The 26,513-nt window shown below is 45.1% G+C and overlaps 5 protein-coding genes across 6 annotated transcripts in view; 4 read left to right on the top strand and 1 right to left on the bottom strand.

The window, feature by feature from the left end:
* The first annotated feature begins 3,596 nt into the window (after positions 1-3,596).
* LOC132446808 (5-hydroxytryptamine receptor 3C-like) lies at positions 3,597-7,638 on the top strand. Its single transcript, XM_060037273.1, has 8 exons — positions 3,597-4,097; positions 4,378-4,422; positions 4,721-4,830; positions 5,214-5,383; positions 5,555-5,715; positions 6,015-6,225; positions 6,334-6,540; positions 7,316-7,638. The coding sequence occupies exons 1-8, from the start codon at positions 3,867-3,869 to the stop codon at positions 7,636-7,638; spliced, it is 1,458 nt and encodes a 485-aa protein (XP_059893256.1). The 5' UTR covers positions 3,597-3,866.
* An 822-nt stretch (positions 7,639-8,460) lies between these two features.
* Positions 8,461-15,048, top strand: LOC132446146 (5-hydroxytryptamine receptor 3A-like). The gene is made up of 10 exons (XM_060036292.1): positions 8,461-8,588; positions 9,222-9,382; positions 9,746-9,790; positions 9,958-10,067; positions 10,427-10,596; positions 11,346-11,503; positions 13,269-13,479; positions 13,618-13,770; positions 13,959-14,044; positions 14,403-15,048. Exons 1-10 carry the CDS (start codon positions 8,552-8,554, stop codon positions 14,625-14,627), a joined length of 1,356 nt encoding a protein of 451 aa, XP_059892275.1. The 5' UTR covers positions 8,461-8,551; the 3' UTR covers positions 14,628-15,048.
* Positions 14,675-20,334, top strand: LOC132446145 (5-hydroxytryptamine receptor 3A-like). 2 transcript variants are annotated; one of them, XM_060036290.1, is made up of 10 exons: positions 14,675-15,287; positions 16,646-16,827; positions 17,125-17,169; positions 17,316-17,428; positions 17,684-17,853; positions 18,425-18,570; positions 18,701-18,911; positions 19,026-19,193; positions 19,482-19,561; positions 19,662-20,334. In XM_060036290.1, exons 1-10 carry the CDS (start codon positions 15,248-15,250, stop codon positions 19,914-19,916), a joined length of 1,410 nt encoding a protein of 469 aa, XP_059892273.1. In that variant the 5' UTR covers positions 14,675-15,247; the 3' UTR covers positions 19,917-20,334. The 2 variants fall into 2 exon arrangements, with proteins under 2 accessions (XP_059892273.1, XP_059892272.1); XM_060036289.1 differs by having other exon boundaries at positions 16,631-16,827.
* Positions 20,202-23,883, top strand: lrrc59 (leucine rich repeat containing 59). The gene is made up of 8 exons (XM_060036293.1): positions 20,202-20,399; positions 20,644-20,756; positions 20,895-20,954; positions 21,061-21,219; positions 21,391-21,495; positions 21,664-21,736; positions 22,121-22,312; positions 22,715-23,883. The coding sequence occupies exons 2-8, from the start codon at positions 20,658-20,660 to the stop codon at positions 22,993-22,995; spliced, it is 969 nt and encodes a 322-aa protein (XP_059892276.1). The 5' UTR covers positions 20,202-20,399; positions 20,644-20,657; the 3' UTR covers positions 22,996-23,883.
* A 738-nt stretch (positions 23,884-24,621) lies between these two features.
* Positions 24,622-26,513, bottom strand: part of nat9 (N-acetyltransferase 9 (GCN5-related, putative)) — a 2,637-nt gene continuing 745 nt past the window's right edge. The window contains exons 3-6 of the mRNA XM_060036294.1: positions 26,158-26,298; positions 25,719-25,778; positions 25,494-25,588; positions 24,622-25,222 (exon numbers count right to left, since the gene is read on the bottom strand). Of these exons, the coding sequence (XP_059892277.1) occupies positions 25,073-25,222; positions 25,494-25,588; positions 25,719-25,778; positions 26,158-26,298 (446 nt within the window). The 3' untranslated portion in view covers positions 24,622-25,072. The remainder of the gene's footprint in view (positions 25,223-25,493; positions 25,589-25,718; positions 25,779-26,157; positions 26,299-26,513) is intronic.

The following is a 26,513-nucleotide window of genomic DNA, read 5'->3' as shown; positions in this document are numbered from 1 at the left end:
GTTGATGCTTTTGTTTTGCATTGTGTTGAGGGCCTTTGGGTTTTCCCAAGTGTTTTAAGGGGGGCGTTCGTCAAGCCTGAAGCGACCTCGTAAGCTATATCATCATGGCTCTGCCTACTTTCCCACAGTGAATTCTCTATGGGGAAAAATAATTGTACTTATTTCTGTGACAACAGTCAGTATTTAACATTAACAAAACTAATGTGTGTATTCCTCAATTCAATTGAGCTGCTTTTTGCGTTTCTGTATCTTTTGAGGTCAAATTCTGGATTGAGCTAACATTAAGCTAACAACCATTCTAAAAGGGACCCTATCTGGTTGCTAAGGGGAAGTGACGCAGGCTTGTTCCCAAGGCCATATATGGGCAGTCATTTACAAAGTCTACCACACTGTAGGTTTGTGAACAAAGATGGTGTGACTTTGAGACCATGTTATGGTTGCCCAGTATTTACATTCTCCTCTTGTATCTCCATGTCATTGAACCTCTGTTCCGGTCTTGAGACAGCCCCTCCTTTGTGGTTTTCTATTTTGATTTCCTTTTGTATCATTTTAAGGTATAGAGCTCACCTGTTAATGTCATTGTTCTCTGTTATGTGTTTTATTTGTTGCAAAACACTGTGTTGTTGAGTGTACCATGAACTATTAATATGTGAAAATTAGTAATAGTTTACACTGATGCAGACACACACACAAACACACGCACACACACGCACACACACACACACACACACACATGGGAGCGTGCACACACACACTCCAATGGAAAAATATCAACCTTGAATGCACTATGAGCTGTTTCCTAGACAACACACTTTGCTGTGCATGAGGCGGTGAAGTAAAGTCTGCATGTTAGTCTAGGTCGGTCTGCAACCTTTTCAAAAATAGAAATCCAGTTAACAGCGTATATATGGCTCTAGGATCTCCCAGAATAAATCTCTCATATCCTTCTGTATCGGCTGGTCGCCTCCTGCACTATATCCACCTAGGCTACAGGGTCATGTGACACCCCCTTGATGTTATGACACACACCTAAAGCTTGGGAACATCTGCCTCGGAGCCCTGCTCTGACCCCGGAAAACACGAAGGAGGGAGAACTACCCGGTCTACCCACTTTTATAGAATTTAAGATTGAAAACGTTGACATATTAATTCTCCAAAAGAAAAATAAAAGTTGTTGTTTTTCACTTAAATCAGATGCTTCTGCTTTTTTTTCTAATAAAAAACGTAATTTCTGTGTCACGGCGTACGTACTATCTTTACCTGCGTACACATCCACTTCATTTACTTTAGATCTGTTTCATAGGAAATGAATTAGAAAACACGTTTTGTTATCGTTCACGTTTCATTACGTTCTTCTTCATCCACATGAGTGCAAAAGAAATGCGATCCGTCAGTGTGATGGTGTGTTTGGTAACTGAGGAGAAGCCCGGTGGAGCAGAGACCGCTGACTGCTCCACCGCAGCCCCACTGCAGCTGGGCTGTCGATAGATTAAAGGACCACACCCACACAGCTCTACACACACACACACACATATACAAACACAGACACAAAGACACACACACACATGGACAGACAAACACACACATTCACAGGCCTGGTGTCACTGGGATTTGGTTATTGGTTCTTCTCATTATAGGGGATAGGTGTGACCCTGCGTGACTGTTGATCCATGTCTTAATAACATAACTCATTAACACATTAATCCCAACACCACCCCTCCCTCTTTATTATATTGTATTTTTAATAATAACACAACCAGCTAAAGAAGCTTCTCTCTCGCTCTCTTTCTGCCTGTCTGTCTCTCACTCCCGCTTCCACTGTCTTTTTCTCTCCTTCCCTCTCCTACTGGCCCTCTCACTCTGTCTGTATCTTTCTTTCTTTCTTTCTTTCTTTCTTTCTTTCTTTCTTTCTTTCTTTCTTTCTTTCTTTCTTTCTTTCTTTCTTTCTTTCTTTCTTTCTTTCTTTCTTTCTTTCTTTCTTTCTTTCTTTCTTTCTTTCTTTCTTTCTTTCTCTCTCTCTCTCTCTCTCTCTCTCTCTCTCTCTCTCTCTCTCTCTCTCTCTCTCTCTCTCTCTATTTCTTCCACTCTCTCTCTCTCTGTCTCTCTCTCTCTCTCTCTCTCTCTCTCTCTCTCTCCCTCTCCCTCTCCCTCTCCCTCTCTCCCCTCTCCCCTCTCCCCTCTCCCCCCCCCTCCAGTGTCCTCAGTGCTTCCGATGCTGTGGACGTTGTATGTTGTAATAATGAGGTAATGCCATATGGACTCATCACCATCCTGTCATTACAGTTGTGGTCCAGTTTTTTTTTAGTAATCTAATTACCCTTTGTCTTAGGACATTAACTGTAAGTGAGGCTCTTTGTTGCAACTAAGCATCCACATACATTCATGCCCACACACACAGGCACACACACACACACACACACACACACACACACACACACACACACACACACACACACACACACACACACACACACACACACACACACACACACACACACACACACACACACACACACACCTGCTGAATCGTCAGCATGGTTAAATCCTCCATTGGTGTGTTTATCTTGAGGACCCGCTGTGACCAGACTCTCTGTCCACATTACCTGTCCTCCCGGACGGACAGGAGCCACCCGCCGCCCTCCTCCACTGGCTCATCCATCCGTCACTCAGAGGCTAAACCAATCACATCCATTTTCACCGGTCCCACTAAACAATTTAATTCCTTCCCGCCTTCTTCACCCACCTTGATCTGCGGTAACCCAATCAGAACGCTTGTAATGTCTGCCGGGGGCGGGGCCGCCCAGTGTCAGACAACGGGTTAAAAGGGCGCCAAGCGTCATTAGTGGAGCCCAGCTGTCGACCAATCAGCCGGGTACGCCCAGGGAAAAGGACACAATCGCACACGCCTGTTACTCACATGCAACCTCTGACCCGCCGGCGACATGGCGTGTGTCCCAATACTCCTCCTCGTCTTCCTCACAGGTAAGTTATTGATAGTATTTTAGAGTGTGGTTGTAGTATTATGAACGTGCGTGGCAGTCACTCTCTCTCTGACGTTTTAGGGGGATGGAGCATAATCGTTGAATTGATGGGTCGCAAACCCATCGGGAGGTCAGAGAGCAGGTCGAGAGTGGTCTAGAGACGGCAAATCATTAAAGATTAGAGAAAAAAGGAATACGATGCACTATAACAGATGGACATAATACAATTGCATCCTTGTATTTGGCTTGAATAAGTAGTTTGCATTTCTAATCTATGTAAGGAATAGGGAACTTCTAATTTGCTTTAATACATCTTTCTGATGAGATGGTGAAATGTCCATATGACTGTCTGTATGTTTATTATCCCCACAATATAATGGCAATGTTTACAGAGGATATTAATTGTAGGCTGAGATATGACATTCGAATGGCTTATTACACAGGGTACACCCACTCAAAACAACTCAATATTGTTTTGTGCTCAGGCTACAGCAATAGTAGAGACTATGTCTTTGCTCGACATATCATTTGGTTTTCCTTGTCCTAATATCATGTCTCACAGCAATAAAACTAATCATGCATTATTTCAGTTAACAACAGTTCAACAAATTAAAACATGGACTGCTCAACTCAGCCCAAAAGCAGAAGCTGTAATATGTGGATACAACAACATGATTTAGGGAGTCTGTACAGCTTCCTTCGATATAACATGAGAACCGTCCATGAGGATGACTTACAAGTGTTTATTTTTTTATTGAAGATGTTCTCAAACATAATAAGAAGAATAGGAAGGCATCATATCTTTATTATCAAGTGTCTCCTAGGCAGCTTCTGCACTTTAAATCTTTTCAAAAACGTAATTCAGGAAAGGGTCATTGTTTCCAGATGTGGTTCAGATGTGAGCTGCTCTCAGCGATAGAAGAAGAGATGTCTCTCCCTCTGATGTGCCCTGCAGGCTGCCTGGGCTCCCAGAAGGTGTGCAGCTACCACGACATTCTGGTGCACCTGAACCTTACCCGAGACAACGAGGTGTACACGGCCACGCGGCCGGTCCTCGACCACACACACCCCACCGTGGTCCGCATGGACCTCGCTCTCTACGCCATTTTAGCCGTGGTAAGCCTGCGGTTTGTATTTCAGAGTGCATGTGTGAGTGTGTGTGGTTATGGTTGCACTTCTGCACGTGTGTGTGTTTGAGTGTGTGTTTGATGGTGAGTGTGTGTTTGTTTTTCCTGCATGTGTGTGTGAGTGAGTGTATTTGAGTGTGAGTGTGTATTTTTGTTTTCCTGCATGTGTCATTGTCTATGTGATGTGGGTTGAATTTAAAGAACGTTGCCATCCACGTTAGGGGGCAATAAAAAATGTCAATTAATATGATTATTATTTTGGATTTTAGATCGAGAAAACACAGACCTTCACGCCATTCATCTGGATAATATTGGTGAGTTGCATCAAACAATATTTTAACCACTAAATGCATCTTTTATATCATCAATTGATTTTCAGATACCCCCCTGATTTAGCACAACGTGGAGGAACGATGAATGATTTGAACAGGAAATCAATCTATTTACTGCTCACTCTTCACTTCAGCTTCCAGATCAGTTTTTCCGAATCAGTTTGCAGAGCAATGCCTTAAATCTCTTGAGTAAAAGGTTGATTTCCTCCACACTAACCCTAGTCAGTGTGTGTGTGTGTGTGTGTGTGTGTGTGTGTGACGTACCGTGCGCTCTGTGTAGATGTGGAATAATGAACGCGTCTCCTGGGATCCGGCTATGTTCTGCGGGATCACAGAACTCTCCATTCCCAAAGAGATGCTTTGGAAACCTGATCTGTTGATCACTGAGATGTGAGGACATTGAATGACACACACACACACACACACACACACACACACACACACACACACACACACACACACACACACACACACACACACACACACACACACACACACACACACACACACACACACGAGTGATCTATGAGAACAATCCATGATGGTTGCTGACTTTAAACTAATATTCGATCTGTCCATAATGATACTGCAATATCACAGCAAAAGAGTTATATGAATGGGTATCTAAGCTCATTAAACCTACTAAACAATACAGTGTGTGTATGTGTGTGTGTGTGTGTGTGTGTGTGTGTGTGTGTGTGTGTGTGTGTGTGTGTGTGTGTGTGTGTGTGTGTGTGTGTGTGTGTGTGTGTGTGTGTGTGTGTGTGCCAAAGGACGGATATGGACAACGCGTCCCAGAGTCCCTACGTGTACATCACCTACGACGGCAATGTGACCTTCGAGGAGGACCTGAAGGTGGTCAGCACCTGCAAGATGGACGTGCACAAGTTCCCCTTCGACACGCAGAGCTGCAACATCACCGTCATGTCCATCCTCCACAGCGGTTGGCACTGGGGACAGAGGACCTGTTCTACTACGTTAAAGGACCGCTCTCTGTGGGCATCCTTCTATGTATAGTATAGCCCATGGCAGATCCATTGTAGTCCATGATGACCTCTCCCTCTCTCTCTCTCTCTCTCTCTCTCTCTCTGTCTCTGTCTCTCTCTCTCTGTAGTAAGTCAACTGAGGCTCACCCCGTCCTCCAACTCTTCCCGGATCACCCAGTTCACCCGCAGGGTGATGCAGACTCAGGGAGAGTGGGAGTTCCTCAGCCTGGCCGTCACCAACGAACTGTTCGTCCTCGGGGATCAAAACTGGGATCAGATCATATACACGGTGAGAAGCTCCACGGAGACATTGAATAAACACGTGAACCAATGGGAATGGTGTCATTCACGGAGGAAATAAACAAAATAACGTTTTTTTTGGGATTTTCTTGATTTAACTGGACAATCCATTTCCTACACACACACACACACACACACACACACACACACTACAACTCACAATAATGCACCTTCAGGTTTTCTAGACATTATTTGTAAAATATTTGATCGGTACTTTTGTTGTATTCTTTCGTTTCTGCAAAATCAAATGACTTACAGTATCCTTGACCACCTCCACCCCCCCTCCAGATCTCCATGAAGAGGAGGCCCCTCCTGCATGTCATCAACTTCCTGCTGCCCGTCCTCTTCTTCCTGTGTCTGGACCTGTCCTCCTTCCTCATCTCCGACCACCGGGGGGACAAGCTGGGCTTCAAGGTCACCGTGCTGCTGGCCATCTCCGTGCTGCTGCTCATCCTCAACGAGATCCTGCCCTCCATGTCCAACCGGACTCCCCTCATAGGTGGGACCCCTCTCCCCGTCTGATGGCTTCCACCTGGATACAGGGAGGGCCAATAAGAAGTGTTCTCCACAATCATAAGCATGCTTTGTGTCTGGTCGGTCCCCCCAGCCACCTACTGCATCGTGATCTTTGCCATGATGCTGCTGAGTCTCCTGGAGACGGTGTTGGTGACTCACCTGATGGAGAAGGACTCTCAGCAGAAAGGTGTCCCGGAGAGGGAGGCCGTCCTGGTGGAGGACCTGGAAGGCAAGCAGGACAAGGCCGCCTCCCCCAGCTCTCCTGCCTCCCCCGCCTCCCCAAGCTCCCCCAGTCCCTGTGAGTAACAAGATGGCCGCCACAGGAACCCCACCCTGGTCCTCCCTCTCGGTAGGACTTAGGAATGTAAACAGTCGCTGTATAACCACAGGGGCCTGATAGTCAAGATGTTAGTCTCTTAGGGGGTTTGACACCTGTGGAAAGGTTCTCGGGTCGAATACTAATATCTATAGTCTACCTGTAGGTATAAGACTAATGAGCAAGAACCACATGCTTGCCTACTGGCTCATTAATGACAAGTGTCTCAAATAAATGTCCCTATAGGTCACTTTGTTGAAATTTGTATGTGTATGCTTCCCCAAAACAATTCTGTGACAATGCATAAAGTGTCGACGCGCTAATGACATGCATAACCTTCCAGCAGAGAAGGGCTGCACTCGCTGTGCGTGTGTCTGCGATTGGTTGAGGTCTGAGACGCCCCGTGATCATCTACCAATGGCTGAGCAGGTAAGCTCTGTTATCGCTCTCACCTCCTCAGACAGGAAAACACGAGAGACAGGAAATAAGAGCTTGAGTACGATAAGATAAGATAAGACAATGTGGATGGCGGATAAGGGTGTCAAAGCAGAAACTACAGGAAGGCAATGGGAATTAAAGTGATAGAAAGAGAAGACAACATTATTTGATTTTTAAATATGAATAAAACACCACAAAGACACACAGAAAAACATATACAAATAAAACCTATGAGCAGTAGAAGTGTGGATGCAAAAAAGGAAACTTAAAGATGAAAGAAGGTTGAGGCCGGCGCGATGGGTCGTTTAGGCTACTTCAGGGAAGCCATTACGGTCTGCCCTGCTGGCCTCCCCCCTCAGGCCACAGAGACCAGGAGGCCGTCCGTCCCGTGAGCGTCTGCCCTCTGGTCCGCAGGTGGCGGACGGCGGTCCCGCCGGGGGCGACGCCCACCTGTGGCTGATGGTCCTGCAGGAGCTGAGGGAGCTGAAGGGCCTGGCCCTGGCCTGGGTCCGCCAGGCCCACGGCGGGCAACCCGGCTACTGGACCCGCCTGGCCTATAGGATCAACGTGGGCTTCTTCATATTCTATGTGGCGGTGGCCCTGTTCTTCCTCACCCTCATGATAAAGGAATGGCAGTCCTAGAAGAGGCTCCTCCTGCACACGGACGTTAGGCTCAGAGGAGGCTCAGAGGAGGCTGATATGTTGGGTCCCCGTCTGTACATGCAAGGCAGAAGAAGAGACCTCCAGCCACTGGATGAATGTGTTGTGCTCTCTGTTGTACGAAAAATGGGTCATTTTGCTGTTGTTTTACATATTAGTTTTACATTATAGTTTGCAATGTACTTGCTAGTGTATTTGTTGGATCATGTTTATTTGTACAAATATACAGATCGTTGACGTTTACAAGATTTCTATCAGCGTCAACAATATAGACATACGAAAACACACAAAAAACACCCTCTCTCACACACTCTCTCCCACACACAAGCACACACAAGCACAAACACGTTCCCTCAGCAGTGTCTCATGATCTATTGGTGCGTTTATTGTTGTGTTAGAAGACTCTCTGTCCTCGTTACCTGTCACTAAAACCCTCTGTCCTCATCCGTCACTCAGAAGCTAATCCAATACCGTTCATTGCTCCTCATTACACAACAGTCCAATATAATAATGTTTTATGACATCTCACTTCCCTTATGGCCTTATGCTTCTGGAGTCGCCACCAGGGTTCAATGGCCGCTCTTGATAAAGATGGGTGTCATTTACCTTTAAGGGATTGTTTCCGGGAAACACACACACACATACACACACACACATGGCCACACAAACGGCCACACACACAGCCACACGCACGCACTCACGCACGCACGCACGCACATACATGTGAACACCAGTGTAAACACGAACACACACACACACACACACACACACACAGTCACCATTGAACACACCCAGATCCGAGACGGGGTAGACAGAGGTATAGAAACATATGCAGAGCTCTGACCCACCTCAAGACTAAACATACAGCAACAGCATATCTGTATAACGGACTAAGATGCACATTGTTTTCCTCCTTCTGTTCTTCATCATAGGTAAGACTGCTTTCATGGGTTATCATATTAACATTAACACTGAATGTAATGTTTATGTCTCTAAAATGGTCTGGTAGGATTTGGTGATTGTGTAGCATGTGTGCATATGGTGTTAATGGTGAATACCTTTTTCTAAAAGCAGTCTATTCTGTTCACCGTGAATCTGCGTGGTGGCCGACCCCCATTGATTACATTGATTGTCGACCTCAGAAATTAAAAGATTGTTCACTGCACTGTACTGTTTCGGTTTTGATAACGATGGTTATGGTCATAATGATTTGTTTTGTTTCTGATTAAAGATATTGCAAAAGAAAGAACTTAATTAAAATGTCAAACTGCAGTTGAGTGATTATTATAGACACAAAGGCGTGCATCGCTTCAGCCAATGTTTGAATTGAGCATATCAATTGAGTACACACTACTGTGCACAGAAGGTTTTTTGGATGACTAATAAACAAATGAACATTGAACAACTTAATTGACCATCTGTGATCAAACATAATTTTGGTGTTAATTGACAGAAAAAAAAAAAGTAGTAATAATTCTAAAGTTCTTCCTCGATGGCTTGTAAAAGTCAATTGAATATCAAAATAGGTCTGTGAAGCATTGTTGCCTCCTGCTTTTCTTTTCTAGAACACGTTTCTCCTAAGAAAGTGTGCTGCTATCAGGATGTTTTGGACCATTTGAATATCAGCCGTAAGAGCGAAAGGCACAGTTCAACGCGGCCGGTAAAGGACCACACCCGCCCTACCATCCTCTATATGGACGTGTACATCAGTGCCATTCTTAGTGTGGTAAGGGTTATTTTATTGCAACATCCAGGCACGCTCAGTGGCTTTCCTATTCTGTGTAGGCTTCAGGTTGTTTGTAAAAACTTTGAATTGCAGCTCAGATTGACATGAAACGTCAGGGCAAAGTTTCAGCTGTGGGACTTGTAAGATAAATACTATGATAGGCTTACACAATGGTTTAGTCTGAGTGTGGAATTGATTTATATGAATCAGAGAATGTACTTTGACAACATTAAACCAAATTTTCAGCTATATACAGGATACAGACGGGGTTTCCCTGCTGTGCAACAATAAAGCGCTTCTGTTTGTGTCATCGTATGGATAGATATTATTCTACATGATACCTTTTTGCTTGTTTTCTGACAGAACGAGAAAGCCCAGACCTTCTCTCCTCTCGTCTGGCTTCATATGGTGCGTTTCATTTGCAAAAACAATGAAAATAAAGGATCATCCTCATCATCCTCATGGTGAGGACGAGGAGGATGATGATGATGACGAGGAGGAGGAGGATCTCTCTCATGGATGTTTTCCACTGTATAAATAACATGACACTCCTCCACATGGCTCACCCCCTGCAGACCTGGAACGACGAGCGGGTCTCCTGGGATCCGGTGCAGTTCTGTGGGATCTCTCAGGTCACTATTCCCAAGGAGTTCCTGTGGAAGCCCGACATCTTCATCTTTGAGATGTGAGCGAGCATTAGTGAACGAAAAAAATAATATATTTACACAAAACAAAAAGGCCCATCAGCTCAGCTATAGGATGCAGATCAAGTCAACCATCCTCTGTCAGTGGTTAAGCAACATAAGGACGAGGATGGAGGGAAAGTGTTGGAACATTTGGTTGACGATAGGCATGACACCGTGTTGCGTGCTCGGAAATAAACAACGTATGTTAATGAGTCATGGGTTTTTGTATTGTTTGTGTGTGTGTGTGTGTGTGTGTGTGTGCATGTGCATGTGTGTATATGTGTGTGCGAGTGTACGCATGTGCATGTGTGTATATGTGTGTGTATATGTGTGTGCGCCTGCGTGTGGTGATCCCCAGGACGCAGCGTGACGAGGCCCTGCCCAACCCCTACCTGCTGATGACCCACGAGGGGCGGGTCTACATGGAGGACGACCTCAAGGTGGTCATCACCTGCAAGATGGACGTGCACAAGTTCCCCTTCGACACGCAGAGCTGCAACATCACCATCACCTCGGTGGTCCACAGGGGTGAGGGGTCCGCCGGGGGCTCCGGGGGGTAGCGCTGACGGCAGGCCTCCGGAGGGGCCGTCGGTACGAGGCCAGCGTTGTGGAGGGAGAGAGCAGAAAGACGCGAAAGAGAGCAAGATTTTGAAACTAAACCACCCAAAAAACACCCTCCTCCTCTCTGCTCCTGCCCTGTGCTCTTACCCCATTGATGATTGTTGCGATGCACGCGCCTGTCGTTGAAGACGGGATGGCTTTCCCGAATCAATCACCAAGGATTGGTCCGAAATGACCCAGGAGCGGTCCACAATGTAAATGGCTTCTAGAGTCCGGTGCTGTCAACCAGACACTGATATTCTCAAAGTGCATTTCCCTCTCTAATATAATAGCTATGATCACTGTGCCACTTCATACAAATTACAGCCAATAGCTGAATCTTAACTTCAGCACTTTTAATGGGTAGGATGTGGTTGAGTTTAATAAGAGTGCTTGCCACACAGAATTTCTCTCTCTCTCTCTCCCTCTCCCCCCCTCTCTCTCTCTCTCTCTCTCTTCCCCTTCTGCTCTCCCTCTCCCTCTCTCTCCCTCTCTCTCTCTTCCCCTTCTGCTCTCTCTCTCTCCCTCTCTCTCTCTCTCTCCCTCCCTCCCTCTCTTCCCCTTCTGCTCTCTCTCTCTCCCTCTCTTCCCCTTCTGCGCACTCGCGCTCTCTCTCTCTCTCTCTCTCTCCCTCTCCCTCTCTCCCTCTCTCCCTCCCTCTCTCTCTCTCTCTCTAGTGAATGAACTGAGGCTCATCCCGTCCTCCAACTCGTCGCGGGTCACCCAGTTCTCCCGCCAGCTGATGCAGACTCAGGGCGAGTGGGAGTTCCTCAGCCTGGCCGTCACCAATGGCACCTTTGACATGGACGGATACTGGGATAAGATCATCTACACGGTGGGCAGCCACGCTCACACTCAGTCTTGGTAAAGCAGAGCATTGCTGTGATCAAATCACAATGCTTATTGTTACATTAGCCCAATTTCAGAATCTGGATTGGGTTATTCAAATATTATCATTTGCACCGTTGGAATATAGGTAATCATGCCCTGGAAAACCACAATTATTTAAGGTATAATATATGAATATATTATAACTTAGATAATATATACATAGAGAGTATACACTAGTTTCACAGGCTAAGTGACCACTGAATTGTTATTCAATGGTCGAAGGGCTGTAACTCAAAATACTAAACGGTCAACACAAACTCTGTGGGTTCCGTAGAAAGCCCATTAGATCCTATTAGGGAATGACCAAGAGGTTTAGAGCACTATGGGCACAGTAATTCACCACAATAAAATATCTCTCTCCATGTTTATATCACGGTTAAAAAGTGAGGTACAATTAAAATAGTTGTATTAAGTATAGATCCCTCAACGTCGTTTCATAGCAAAAAATAATCTATATGAATACATGGATCGAATATAATAAATTCTAGAATATAATCAAATCAAAGTAAATCAGATTTCAACTGGTAAAATAGAGATCTCTTATCTGTCTGCTTATCGCTGTCCTCATCGATGAAAGAAACAACGTTGAGAGGTGGTGGTTGAGGGGGACCCCCCCTCTTCCACCGTCTGTTGGTAGGCTCTGGAGGAGGCCGTGCTGTAGTCCTACAGCTTGAGAGGCTACTTCTCACTCCCAACGGCCAGCAGGGGGGACGACTCTCTCGCCTTTCATCAGCTCACCGTCTGGCTAATGTCTCTCGCTCTCTAGGGCCTATCCAATGATACCCTGTTTGACACATCACTCCTAACAACAACCCTTTGTCCAACAGTATGCCACGTGGCCAATGTCATATAGGCAGTATTAAACTTGTTCTAACAGTAGTAACAATAGAACTGCTTTTTTGTACGATATGAGAAGAAAATTAACACATAACACTATAGGAAACGGTTGGTCAACTAAAGCTTGCTAAATAAAACAAAGCAAGCCAGCATTGGCCTCCGAATAGAGGAAAAGGAACCCAAAGGTCAATCGGTAACAGGCCACAATAATGATTTCTGTTCAGTTTGTAAATTGTTTGATAATTTGGAATATTTCGCTTCTAGAACTTGTAAACTTTCGTAACATACATAACACAATCATTACCAATGGGCCTGACACACATAAATTGTTCGTTTTTTCCTTCTTTACACACGTTCTAACACACTCAAATGTCATTCTGCACACATAGCTAGCTTGAGGAATCATTATAGTAAAGAATTCTACAACTTCGTCCCTAATTTGGAATAGCTATCAATGTTCAGAGGGAATTTTTGTTTTATGTAGTATAATCAAAATCTTCTGTAGAATGACACCCAATTAGTTATTGATCACGTTTAATTAAATGAAAATATCCTGAATTATTCTACAAAGTCTATAATGTGATTTACATGAAATGCAAATAGTTGCATAGCTGCATAATAGTTGCAAAACCCATCCTTACCTTGTTGTTTGTCGGATGGATGTGTGGGAAAAATCCATCTATCATTGACCCTTGATGAAAGGATCATCACCACCACAGCCTTCTACATCCTGTTGATGAAATAGGATGGGTTATTGTTAGTAATTCAAACAAATAAAGTGCGATTGGACAGAAAGTTCTTGCAATATCTTTGTCAGCTTGTCGGGAAGGTCAGCCTGCCCCGGACCTTGACCACCTTCCCTCCCCCTCCAGATCTCCATGAAGAGGAGGCCCCTCCTGCATGTCATCAACTTCCTGCTGCCCGTCCTCTTCTTCCTGTGTCTGGACCTGTCCTCCTTCCTCATCTCCGACCACCGGGGGGACAAGCTGGGCTTCAAGGTCACCGTGCTGCTGGCCATCTCCGTGCTGCTGCTCATCCTCAACGAGATCCTGCCCTCCATGTCCAACCGGACTCCCCTCATAGGTGGGACCCCTCTCTTGGCAGTCGGCCCCCCACCCCACACCGCCCCATCTGATTGGCCCAGGTAGGGCCAATAAGAAGTGTTTTATTACTTCTATTCTCCAGTCATAAGCATGCTTTGTGTCTGGTCTGTCCCCCCAGCCACCTACTGCATCGTGATCTTTGCCATGATGCTGCTGAGTCTCCTGGAGACGGTGTTGGTGACTCACCTAATGGAGAAGGACTCTCGCATCATGCTGGAGGAGGCGGAGCAGAAATGGACCAGGGATTCAGACTCCTGTCATAACACATGCAGTACGTGGAATGAGAGTCGCTTTCAAGACCTTTCAGAACCTTCCTTACAACCTGCTCAAGCCTTCACTACACTATACTGCTAAATCCTATATGGCACACTATAGCAATATCAAATGCGCTCCACGTGAGCAGGCTGATACGAAGTGGGGTTACAAGCGATGTGTTGTATTCTAACCATGTCATTTCAGAGGAGGGAAACTGCACTCATGACTCTTCCAACTGCAACGGATCTGGTGGAGGGACCTCACGAGAGCTGCTTCCTGTGGCCGAGCAGGTGAGCGACAGGGGGAACAGACACGGTTTTCTAAGAGAGCACTGCTTCAAGAGAGTACTGCGTGTTAAACACAGGTTTAAAATCCCGGTCTGCAACATTAACTCTGTTGACTGTGTCCGAGAGGAAGTTGCGTAAAGATCTGACCATTGAGGACCTTGGTCTGGGTTTTCAGTTCTCCGTTGGTCCAAATAGGAAAAAAATAACCTCAATGGTCTGAATTGTGCGTGACTTTTGAGTTGATATTGCCGACAATGATTTCTTCCACAACACTCACGTGAAGCAGTCCTTAAGAATTGAGCCTAGCCGTTAGCCGCCTTAAAGGAGTGTGTCTGACCAGTGATGTCACGGGGTGTCTCAGGGAGCCAGGGACCCCCAGAGGGCCGACCCCCACCTGCTGCTGCTCATCCTGGAGGAGCTGGGCGAGGTGAGGTCCCTGCGCCGGGCCGGCGGCCCCCAGGGGCCCAGACTGAAGGCCGGCTACTGGACCCGCCTGGCCCGGAGGACCAACATCGTCTTCTTCACCTTCTACCTCACCGCCGTGTCACTCTTTCTGATCTTCCTGTTTATAGAATGGAGCTCTTAGAGAGCATGCCGTGTGGTGGACCTTTTGGGGTTTTGTTGAGTATGTAAAGTGCTATCTTAGGTTGGCTTTGTTATATGTTCATTTTAGATCCCAGCGATATGCTGCCTTTTATTCTACATCATGTTAGACTACATTATGGTGTTGAGCTATTTCATGTTATGCTTCTTGATGTGATGGTAATTGTGTCATGGTAGGTTGTGCAAGGTTAAGTCATGGTACAGCATGTTGTCATGGAGGCCTATGTTATCTTACGCTAAATAATACTACTATAATACTAATTGTAATACTGTTAGTTATATACGAATATCTGACATTGGTTTAGTTGCGGTGAATCCACTTGAATGCAGTGCTTAACCCAATCTCTGTTAGAATTGTCTGGAACAATAGTTCCAGACATCCACTTCTGCTTTGTTGCATGTAGGAGGGGCCAAATCAAATGCAATCGAATGATGATGATTCATTCATTATTTCTTCCTATTTGTCCATCCCTTTTATAATGTCCTCAGGGCTGCATGCTTGCATTGAGCTTTTGTCAGTCGAAACCCAGGGACTGAGGCAGAGGCCAATACTCCACTATCGGTATAATCTGTCGCTCTGACTCCAGCCTCATAGGATCCACTATGACACGTGTCTCTCTGATGATCCTGCTTCTCGTTTCAGGTAAGCCACTGAGCAGAGCCGCTCTCATAGTAGATGTAGATCAAATAGACTGTGGTATTAAATTAATTATAAAAAACGATTTTGATGATTACAAATGTAAACTACTTTAGTGGTTATAAGTGCAATGGTCAATACTTGTGTATCAACATATTGTCATAGTACCATATCGGAATGTATTCAGTTCATGTGAATGCACTTTTAAATGTTTTATTATTCAATTTGAAAATGTACAATCTTTGTGGCAATAACTAAATATGGTTTTGGTTGATTTGGTTTTCATTCTGACCAGTCAATCTAGCAGAAATGTATTATGGGTTTAAATAAGTAATTTATAAATAATTGTGCTTTATGTAAAAGGTTTGGATCATAAAAAAGCAGATTTTTTTAATACCATGCTTTGCCAATGCAATATAATTCTTTTTTGCTGTTATCTTTTATATTAAATGTATAATTATGAAAGCTTGTATGTTATAATAAAGCCAATGACTCAAAATGCAAAGAAAGATGGACTGAATGACGTAATGACAACTGGACCACACAATGTTTCTCTGCCTGCCTCGCCCCTTCACTTATGGTTCCTGAGTAACCACAGCCAGCATTAACCTGACCATGCTGTATGTTTTTTTGGTTCATGCTCATGTTTTTCTGGTTTGAGTTAATGGCTGGGAGCTCCTAAACAGAGGAGAGAAGGTCAGGTAATTAAGGAAGAACCTACGTTTGAGAATTGATGAAACACTTAGATTTTCTCCACAAACAAGATGGCAAACCCTAACGGCCCCTCACCCAAGGTATCAGGGTTTAAACGTGTGTGTGTGTGTGTGTGTGTGTGTGTGTGTGTGTGTGTGTGTGTGTGTGTGTGTGTGCATGAGATGTGAATCTGAGCCATAACTTGCATTGTACTTCCATTGGGCAGGAAATCACATTATAATATCAGCCCATTTGAGTTATACAATCCATTAAGTATAGTTAATAGTTGCCATAATCCACACGTCAATATACACCACACCACACACATGCTCACACACACGCATGCACACACGCACACATGCACGCGCAAACACACACCTGTGACACATTCTGGCTGTGTAGCATGTTGACATGGCGATCTAATGACACTTTAGCATCATAAATGATTCAGCCCAAACTTTGGATTTGGATGTCAACAAACCAATGAACTGATTTAATTACGATTTTAGAAATGAGTGTAAATGAATGAACGATATTGAAATGAAATGAGATTAAATTGAATGAGTTTGATTGGATGAACAATATTGCTTCCTAAGGGCCGTTTCCGTATTAATTTCATGGTGTAATTAGGCTTAAGCTTTCCGCTGCCCTAACAGCTCTCCTGCTGTCAGCTCCAGAGGCCTGGGCTACGGATGAGGGGTCCAGCGAGAAGGTGTGCAGCTACTTTGACGTTCTGACTCAACTGAACATCAGCAAAGGCAACGAGCTATATACAATGACTCGCCCCATCCTGGACTACAGAAATCAGACCATAGTACATCTAGAGATAGCCCTCTATGGCATTCTGGGTATGGTAAGTGTGTGTGTGTGTGTGTGTGTGTGTGTGTGTGTGTGTGTGTGTGTGTGTGTGTGTGTGTGTGTGTGTGTGTGTGTGTGTGTGTTGTACACATGTGTGCATATAAGCATTAGGCTACCATGAAAGTTTTTATATTTGAAAAAATGTCATGGTAATGCTAATATGTATATATACAATATATATATACACAATATATATATATATATATATATATATATATATATATATATATATATATATATATATATATATATATATATGTATGTATATGTACTAATATTTGTTTACCCTCAGGATGAAAAAGAACAGATGTTTGTTGCTTCTCTCTTGACTTCATTGGTGAGTTCTCTCGACGGGCTAGGTTATTATTATATTATTGAGTTATTATTCGGTGCATCTCAGAGATTTTGTTAAATAGAAATGTCCTTACATGAACAAGGCACAAAACCTTTCATCCAAACGTCGGCTTCACATTCTGTTTCTAGCAATGGCACAGTGATCTGTTCTCCTGGAATCCCGAGGACTTCTGTGGCATTACCTACATCCCTTCCATTCCCAAGAAGCTCATGTGGGAACCCGATATCATCATTGAGGAAATGTGAGTGGTGCAGTCCTACACAGATCATCAGCAGTGTTCCTGTGTACCCATTTTGCAGAGCTTAGAGTTACCACTGCCATGGCATGGGATTGAAATCCCTTGGGGCCACTCATGGTATTGTAAGAAGATTGTAAGAAGGCCATTATCTTAGTTGATGACAAGGCTAGAGTAGCTAAATCGTTAAATACCCATAACGCTGAATGTGATACCAGTGTTATTCAAACAAACACACGTCATTGGTCTCTTCCTTTCCAGGATTGCGGAGGACAAGGCCCCTCCCTCGCCCTTCCTGACGCTGTACTCTAACGGGACTGTGGAGCTCAACAGGGGCATGGTGGTGGTCAGCACCTGCCTCATGCAGATCTTCAGCTTCCCCTTCGACACACAGAGATGCACTCTCACTTTCAAGTCCATCACCCACACGGGTGGGTGTTTTGTGGGTTCTCATGCCGCAGCATATCTACACCTAGCCTGGTCCTACCAGACTCTCGTACTTCATTACACCGAACCTCCCACAGTCAAAAGCTTTATATCCACCGGTTCACGGTAGCGTTTTCAACACATGCTTCGCGTTGTGCCGGCGAAATGCACATTTCTTGGACCCCTGCATAACTGCTTGCAGTTCTAGTTTCATTTGTACAGAAGGGAAATTCAAATTGAGTGGAAGTAATTAGGCGGGCGGAGCCAGGCTAATATACACCTGTACAGTAGTTTGTATTGTATGTGTCTTTATGTGTGTGGTTGAGTGTGTGCAGTGCATGTTGCATACAATACACTTTATAATATGTATATATTTAGGAGTTGATCTTACCCGAACTCAGGGTCATTAAGGAGCAGGTAGAGATCGGGATCGTCGGCTTAATGCTGCCTTCAAGTAGGTTGTAGACGTTGGGGATCGAATCCGATACCCTTTCGTCTGGAAGTCAAACTATTGTTCTGCTCTACGTCCATGCTTAGGTTCTGGTCATTTATCCCTCTCTTCTCATTTCTTTTCAGACAAGGAGTTGAGGCTCCTCGCCCAGGGCTCCAACGCTGCCACCAGGATGACTCGCGAGGTGTTGCGGACGCAGGACGAGTGGACGTTCTGCAACGTGAATGTCACCAAATTCAGCGAAGACTCCATAGATCACATAACATACACGGTACGTCTATACACTGCATGAATCTCAAAGTGGGTACACAGCCACATGACCGCATGTGCATGAGCATAACATGCATTGGATGCATGTTGTCATATCTGATCGGCACAACCTGTATCGTGTGTTCCCCAAGATAACGATGAGGAGAAGGCCGGTCCTGTACGTCGTCAACCTCCTGTTGCCCATCTGGTTCTTCATGTGCCTGGACGTGGCCTCACTGTTCATCTCTGAGAAGGGCGGGGAGAAGCTGAGCTTTAAGGTCACGGTGATGCTCTCTGTGACGGTGCTGCAGCTCATCCTCAACGACATACTGCCGTCCACTTCCAGCAGGATCCCGCTCATAGGTGAACAGGCTGGAGTCAACCTCATCACGGGAATCAACGTCCGACACACATTGCTTGTGAAATGACACTTGCATGCGAATATCGTATAACTGGTTCCCTTTTTTGTTCCCACAGCGACCTACTGCGCGGGGATATTCTCGCTGATGCTGTTGAGTCTGTGCGAGACCATTGTGGTGATGCACCTGATGGAGAAGGACTTCCACTTCAAAGTGAAGGAGGAGGAAGACTGCAGTATGGACGAGGACAAAAAAGATCTGCCCATAGTCAACAAGGGCGATACTGGTAATTCTTACTTAAAGGTTAAAACAACAATCTAAACAATGTTGTAGGATCAGATATATGCAGATTTTATCAAAACATCTTTCCGGCTCAGATAAATATATAGGAGGTTGATTATAAGCATTTCAATTAAATATTAAAAAAAATCCTTGCCTAGCGACATGCTTCGAATGGCAAGCATTCAAGAGATGTGCTCTTAAACTGTGAATATGAGGAAGAAGATAAGCATTTTAAGAATACTTAAGTTAAGTAAGTAAGTTAATATTCTTCTTCAAAACTTCTTAATTTCAGATAAGAACGGGCAAACCCGTTTGCACATTTCTGATCGACCTGTGAGCACAACATCTTCGCTGCTCCCTGCGGTTCATGAGGTAGAAAACGACATGAACATGAAATGATTGAACAGCAAAGGTCCCCATGTGTCTCGCCTGCAGGGTGCATCTTGTAACGCTCTGCCTCTCTCTCAAATAGGGTAAGCCCGGAGAGACAGAGCTACACCTGGTGGTCTTGGGGTTGTTGACGGAGATAAGGAAGGCTTTGGAAACTCAACTGGAGGGTGGCCAGGTTCGAGATGGGAAGCCCGGATACTGGACCCGAATAGCCAAAAGGATCCATGTCGTTTTCATTTACATGTATTTATTCTCAATCCTTAGCTTTGTGTGCTATATGGCTGCAAGGTGGTATATGGTTGTACACCATGACGCCACCCCAGCTTCACAATGTTAACAGCATTTGAGAAGGGTTTACAAATCTTTGGAATTGAACAGAAATTAATTTCTGCTATTTCTGAAATCTTGCAAAATCTACCTCTGCTCAAATATACCCTCTATCTTTATGACTCACAAATCGTACAGCAGCTGTAACGTACCATGAAGCAAATAAAGTAGATATACATACACTCGTAGGTAGCAAGATTATCGTATGCATCAAAAATACTTACCACATGTGGAAGTATTCAGTATTACCGCCACCCTTCTCCAATACTGTAGGGGGCGCTGTGGTCCTCAGTGTTCATGAAGTTGTTCTTCTTCTCTGACAGCTGCAGTCAATCTGTGACGTGGATTTTCATTCAAGGATTCCTCAGTCCCTGTATTGTACCAACTAAATAAATTAGCACTAAGCTTTATTTCACATTCTCCGATTTATTTTGACGTTCTGTCCTTTATTTGGTCTTCATAGTACATCATTATACCACAGAAGATTTAACAGGTAAGCGAAACCCTACTTTGTATCATGGATAACAGTTAGTGCTGTCAAATGGTCTGGAAAAAAGGCAATTGCTCACTTAGTAATCGAGTAATAAATGAAGTGCTCGTGAAATCAGATCAACTGGGATCCTGAGACCTCTTACTACATGAGGTTTATGAGCCTTTTTTAAATGCCACGTCAATTTATTCATGTTCTTTTTCAGGACGACGACATGCGTTAATGTTTTTCTCTCCTAACGTTATAGCCACAGGTACCACGATGAGTAAAGGCAAAGTGCTGAACCTAAAGGATAAGATCAATGGAAACGAAATGGACCTCAGTCTCTGTAACCTGTCCGAAGTTCCAGTCAAAGAACTCGTAAGTTGCCTGCTTGAATTTGTGTTATATCTTCTGATTAGCGCAATGTAGTGCGTTATCTGCAGGTCCCCCGTCTGTTATCCGTCACACTGTGATGACAATAGGCCTTATTGTGTTTTCCTATCCTCTTTCGCATAGGCTGCTTTGCGAAAAGCGACGGTTTTGGACTTGTCTTGCAATAACATCACATCACTTCCTGTAAGTCCTGCAAACAAACGCCCACTTAAATGCCATCATATTAGCAAAGCAAACGGACAGTAAATGGCCAAAATTGTATATGTGTATTTTGTTTTGCCTCATGCAGCCAGACTTCTGTAAACTGACTCACCTGATCAGGGTAGACCTGAGTAAGAACCAGCTGGCCTCACTGCCCGATGACCTGGGTAACCTCTGCAACCTCCAGCACCTGGACCTGTACAACAACAAGCTAACAGGCCTCCCTGTCAGCTTCTCTCAGCTACGGGTCAGTCACAGACACCACAACCCTTCCTTTAGCTCTTCCTGATTATTAAGGAACTACCACGCTCCTCTTCAGAGCACCATGGCTCTGGTGCCTCTGTTGCTATGCGGTGATGGAGAAACCCATGGAATACCTCTCAAGAGTTTTAAACCAACCTTTATTCTGCCTCTCCAGAACCTCAAGTGGCTGGACCTGAAAGACAACCCCCTGGAGACGGAGCTGGCCAAGGCGGCCGGGGACTGTCTGGACGAGAAGCAGTGCAAACAGTGTGCCTCCAAGGTGAGTCGGTGAGGGAGAGAGCGGGAGAACCCAGGCAGCAAGAGGGCAGTCGTCATGGGTGTATCTGCGCGGTGTGCGTCGCTCTCTGTCTATCGTGTCGATTGTTCCACTATTGATGTGATGTCGGTCTGAATGTATTATTTGCTTGTGTTTTTGTCTTACCCGTAGGTTCTGCTGCACATGAAAGAAGTCCAGGAAGAGGTGGACAAAGCCAGAGAGAAACGCTTCCTGAAAGAGCGAGGTGAGTCTTCCAACACCCATGGTCTGATCTTGTTGCCTGGAACGAAGCCTTATGGCCATGTTGCTCTCTATTCCATTTGCTATTGCATCCGGTTACTGTGTAAGCAGACGCAAAGCTCTGTGGATAAGCACAGTTTGCACTTCTGATTGTAGGATGTAATTTAGATTAGATGTTATTCCTGTTCATACACTCAATCAATGGATCTTTTAATTGTATATCTGAAGTTCACAATTAAAAGATTGTAGCAAGGCTTATGGGCGACTTATGGCTTTAAGCTAAAGTATAAGAATCCTTATTATTCAAGACAATAACTTTGAGAATGCTCACGCCACTGTGTCTTCCTTCATCCTCACCCTCCTCCTCCTCCTCCTCCTCCCCATTCAGAACAAGAGAAGAAGAAGGAGGCCAAGAAGAGGGAGCGCGAGGCCAAGGAGCGCGAGGTCCGGAAGCAGGAGAAGGCGGAGGAGAAGGAGAGGAGGAGGAAGGAGTACCAGGCCCAGCTGGACGCCACAGCCGCCCAGGAGCACCAGAGGAAGAAGAAGGAGGAGAAGAAGAAGAGGAACGGGCTGGCGGCAGGTGGGGTCCCAGGTCTTGGAGGAGGGTAATCGGATGGTAATGTATCAATACAATATGGCACATTTGTCCAAGTAGTGTACAAATGTAACCATATATTTGATACTTTGCCTTGAAGTCCTGGGGCCCGACCAGACCTCGAGACATTCGTGGCTGTACATTGATTTCTCACATTTAAAACCTTGCATGAACTTCCAAGTTGAACGAACTCCGTTCTTGTTGAAAGCTAAGTAAATCACTTTTTTTTTAGCTGATAACTGTTCTAGTTTAACAAATTGAGGTTGTAAGTCTTTCTAAAATGGACGCCACAGATCACATTTTTTAAACCCGTAGGCAAACGTTCTTCTGCTTAAACTGGGGATACTTACCCTTTTAAGAATATGAACGATCGTTTGTCCCTCCCAGATAAAAAAGCTGCAGAGGAGTCCGCCCCGAAACCACGGCGCTCTCTGATTGGCCTGCTGTTCAAGCTCCTCCTCCTGCTGCTGCTGGGACTGGCCGGCGCGGCGGCGGCCTGTCAGCTGACGGAGCTGGGCAGGGAGGCGGCGTGCGTGCCGGTCAACGCGGCCCTGGAGACGGGGCTGACCTGGGCCCGGCGGCAGGACGTGCTGCTCAGACAGCTGCTGAAGGACTGGTCCACGATGGCCAAGGAGCTGCTGGAGTCCAGCCAGACGGCCAAGAACTGAACCCAGGTCCGGTTCAGTCGCTCGTCACCGTGGGTTCCCGCTGTTATGTATGTGTGTGTGTGTGTGTGTGTGTGGAAATGTGGGATAGTTGACTTTTTTTCTTGCTTTGTTGACTAAACTTAACTGCGGAAATTGTGAATCTCTGTAAGATGGGAACCCACGTCCCGCACCCGCGCCCCATCCATCCTGCATGAGGGTGTGAAACTTAATCTGGATCGGTAGAAAGCAGGGAAAAGGACAAATGTAAAAAACAAAACTAAGGCCCTCTAAAATTCCTATGGAATTGTTGTTGCTCTTGGCTCCCGTTTGTACTGCCTCTTTATTTTTTATTTTTAACATTGTCTTAAACATTTCTCTAGTCCATGCCTTATGCTTAAAGAATGCAAGCTAACACTCAGACACAATGCACACTCAATGGGTTGATTTGAGGGATTCCAGGTATTAATTTATGTTAGGTTGCTCTGTGCTGTTTAGACTCTTAAATCTACAGCCAGTCATGACTCTCCTTTAGGTTACTATCTGATGCGGAATATAAAGAACATGCTGAAAATACGCAACCTCGTTTTTATTCTAAACAATTATCTAAGGTATCACAGTGTATGTAATTTTGATGGAATATCTGGGCATTAATTTAAAGACGACGAGAGATGGTTTGAATTTAAAATTGAAATTTTCCTTTTGGTCATTTTGATCGGTCATGATTTGTTAGAACAAAAGTTGCCCATGCTATCGTTGATCACATCGTCCATCTGTGGAGATGGGAGATCTGAGGTCACTACTGATCAATGAAATGCAAATTGTACCGCTTCACCTGAAATGTGTTCTGGAGTTATTTCGTTTGACCAAATATTTCATCAGTATTATTAAAGGGTTCTACGCTGCAGAAAAGTCTGGGAGTCCTGTCTCAAAATGATTTCCTAAGGTCATCACAGTTTGGAGCAAAAGTTGAAAGACTTCTCATGCTCAAGGTTCAAATAATAAACAAAAGCAGCTCATGATAGCAAACGTTCACGTCTCCAACAAGTGGCTGAAGAACTGATGATGCCAATACATTCAATGTGGGACAGGAGCCCAGAACTTGTCACCGTCATGTTTCCCTCCCCAAAGCCTGACCTCATGATGGCCTGCCATACGGTAAGGACCCCAAGGCTGTCACCAGGGACACCGTGCACTAAACGGGCGTTGCATGTGCGAGGTTCTGGGTTCCGTTGAAGATGTCCGCAGGGTGTATTTAGTTTCTGCTATACATAGAACCTGAAGGTGATGACAGCATTGGTGAGGAGCAAATTACAGTTATGACGACTGTAATTTACGTTAAGGGCATTTAGCAGACGCTTTTAACCAAAGCGACTTACAACCCTTCGTACCCACATTCACACCCTGAAGGCGGAGTCAACCATGCAACAGCCAGCTCGTCGGGAGCAGTCGCGGTTAGGTGTCTTGATCAGGGACACCGCGACACTCAATTGGTGGGGAGGGGGGGGAGCAGTGGATCGAACTAGCAAAGCAACCTTCCGGTTGCAAGTCAACCGCCTCCATCTCCTGAGCTAATTATTCTCTCTCTCTCTCATGGCTAGATGTAAACGCAATCATGCAAATCATAAGTGTTACACATGTTTACAACCATGGATGTAAAAGTCTGTATGACAGACATTTATTTTTGCCAACGTTTTGAAAAACATCAATACAGGGTGGCTGGTTTTGGTTGCTATAGTTAAAGTGGCATCTAATACATTTGCCTGATTCGATAGGCTTTCTTGGTTTACATTTGAAATTAAATTCATTTTTGAACTTCCTTTGAAATTTTGATCCAATTAATGCCGCCAATGACATTATTATTCTGCTATCTCTACAAAGATAGCAGAATAATACACATCTGCATGTGTGTTCATGCATTACCACAAAGAGTTCTCAGCCCTGTTTTCCTAGAGCTTATGGGAATCGTAGTCCAGAAAGGTATTTTTATCTCGTTTCATTGGGGGGCTCCCTGACTTTTCCGGAGGGACCTGCCTCACACGCGCGCACACACATACACTAGAAGTCCGCAAGCAGCGACGGCAGATTTGTTAGGTTGTCGTCATGACGCCCTCGCTCCGGTGGGTTGGGATGAGTGGCGCTGGTATTGTCTCTCCTTCACGTACGCCATGTCACCCAGGAGCTTGGTCCGGAGGGACGGGTCCACCGTCATCCCCAGGGTCACCTCCCCGAACACCTTGCACACAGACAGCTGCAGGAGAACAGAGGCACAGGGTTGAGGGCGGAACTGACAATGACAATTTTGTCAGTTCCGTCTCACTGAATCAACGTTGTGGTCGACTGCGCTCAGAATCACGGACGTAGAGGCTTGCATGCTGCACCCATCCATGTAGGTGTCTTCTACGCAGAAGTATAACTAGCTAACTGAGATTCAAGAGGCCAGCAATCATTTCTACAATGGCAGAGATTCGTGTGTGTGTGAGTGTGTGTGCGTGCTTGCGTGCGTGTGCGCGTGCACTTGCCTCTTGGAAGTGGAGCTTCTTGAACATGGCGATGCTAACCGTGTTGTCCAGGCCGATCTTCGCCTCAAACTTCTGGATCCCCAGCTTGGAAATTCCTTTGGACAGGACATGGTTTAACTGGAAGGCCAGGTGCTGGTAACACCTCAGCATCCGAATAAGACTGTTGATAGGATTGATATATTGCCTCAGGCTTCATATTTGTTGGCCTTGTTTGGCTTTGCTCACCATAGCACAGCATCATGCATGTGACCTCTTTTCCAAGACCTTTCCCCCGGTAGCTGGGCTCTGTACAGGGCAAACAATGAGCAGAGAGAACCTCAATATAGAGAACTACCTATACCTTACTATCTATAGAGGAGTACCTGTAGTAGTGAGTTCTACATAGAGTACTACATAAAGAGTAGTACATACAGAGTACTACATATAAAGTACAACGTATACAGATCCGTTTAAGAAGATGCATTAAAAAGTAGACAAAAGTAACCAACCACCTTTACAGAGTGCTAGATACATTTCTAATCAAATTGTTGATTTCTTCTATGGATTTCAGCCACTTCTAAACAAATGAACAGGTATGCATGAGTAAAGCATGTATATATTTCAGCACGGTATAAGACAAGGGGTGTATATATTTCAACACGGTATAAGATAAGGGGCGTGTCACCAGCGATCATGATCTCCAGCTCGGCCAGGGAAAGGTCAGTGGGGTCGGTCAGGAACATGTTCACGTCTCCCAGCATGCACTGCTCTTCCTGGGCCGCGGGCTCCGACCACCGCTGCTTGTCCAGGATGATAAAGGTGCACTCTGGAAGCAGAGCACAGACTGATGCCTCATTCATGGCGACGAGCAAAGAAACAATGAGGCAAAAGAAAAGGGGATCATATTAAGGAGGAAACAGCAGAAGTTCAACAGGGGGGAGGTTAGTTACACATGGAGGTTCAATGATGTAGTGATGTGGGTCGATCATTAATGTGCATCTATATTCCAAAGGTTTGGTGGATGTTATCAAAACTAAAGCC

The sequence above is a fragment of the Gadus macrocephalus genome, chromosome 18 (genome assembly GCF_031168955.1).
Source record: "Gadus macrocephalus chromosome 18, ASM3116895v1".
Classification (NCBI taxonomy): Eukaryota; Metazoa; Chordata; class Actinopteri; order Gadiformes; family Gadidae; genus Gadus; species Gadus macrocephalus.
This window is presented reverse-complemented; position numbering and strand designations above follow the sequence as displayed.

Excerpts from the sequence above, each read along its gene's own strand:
- LOC132446808 (XM_060037273.1), top strand. The coding sequence starts at position 3,867 with ATGTGGTTCAGATGTGAGCTGCTCTCAGCGATAGAAGAAGAGATGTCT. Across the intron at positions 4,098-4,377 it reads TCTACGCCATTTTAGCCGTG|ATCGAGAAAACACAGACCTT; the intron begins GTAAGCCTGCGG and ends TTTGGATTTTAG. Across the intron at positions 4,831-5,213 it reads GATCTGTTGATCACTGAGAT|GACGGATATGGACAACGCGT; the intron begins GTGAGGACATTG and ends TGTGTGCCAAAG.
- lrrc59 (XM_060036293.1), top strand. The coding sequence starts at position 20,658 with ATGAGTAAAGGCAAAGTGCTGAACCTAAAGGATAAGATCAATGGAAAC. Across the intron at positions 20,757-20,894 it reads AAGTTCCAGTCAAAGAACTC|GCTGCTTTGCGAAAAGCGAC; the intron begins GTAAGTTGCCTG and ends TCTTTCGCATAG. Across the intron at positions 21,496-21,663 it reads GCAAACAGTGTGCCTCCAAG|GTTCTGCTGCACATGAAAGA; the intron begins GTGAGTCGGTGA and ends TCTTACCCGTAG.
- LOC132446146 (XM_060036292.1), top strand. The coding sequence starts at position 8,552 with ATGCACATTGTTTTCCTCCTTCTGTTCTTCATCATAG. Across the intron at positions 9,791-9,957 it reads CTCTCGTCTGGCTTCATATG|ACCTGGAACGACGAGCGGGT; the intron begins GTGCGTTTCATT and ends CACCCCCTGCAG. Across the intron at positions 13,771-13,958 it reads CTCCTGTCATAACACATGCA|AGGAGGGAAACTGCACTCAT; the intron begins GTACGTGGAATG and ends ATGTCATTTCAG.
- LOC132446145 (XM_060036289.1), top strand. The coding sequence starts at position 15,248 with ATGACACGTGTCTCTCTGATGATCCTGCTTCTCGTTTCAG. Across the intron at positions 17,170-17,315 it reads CTTCTCTCTTGACTTCATTG|CAATGGCACAGTGATCTGTT; the intron begins GTGAGTTCTCTC and ends TTCTGTTTCTAG. Across the intron at positions 18,912-19,025 it reads CAGCAGGATCCCGCTCATAG|CGACCTACTGCGCGGGGATA; the intron begins GTGAACAGGCTG and ends TTGTTCCCACAG.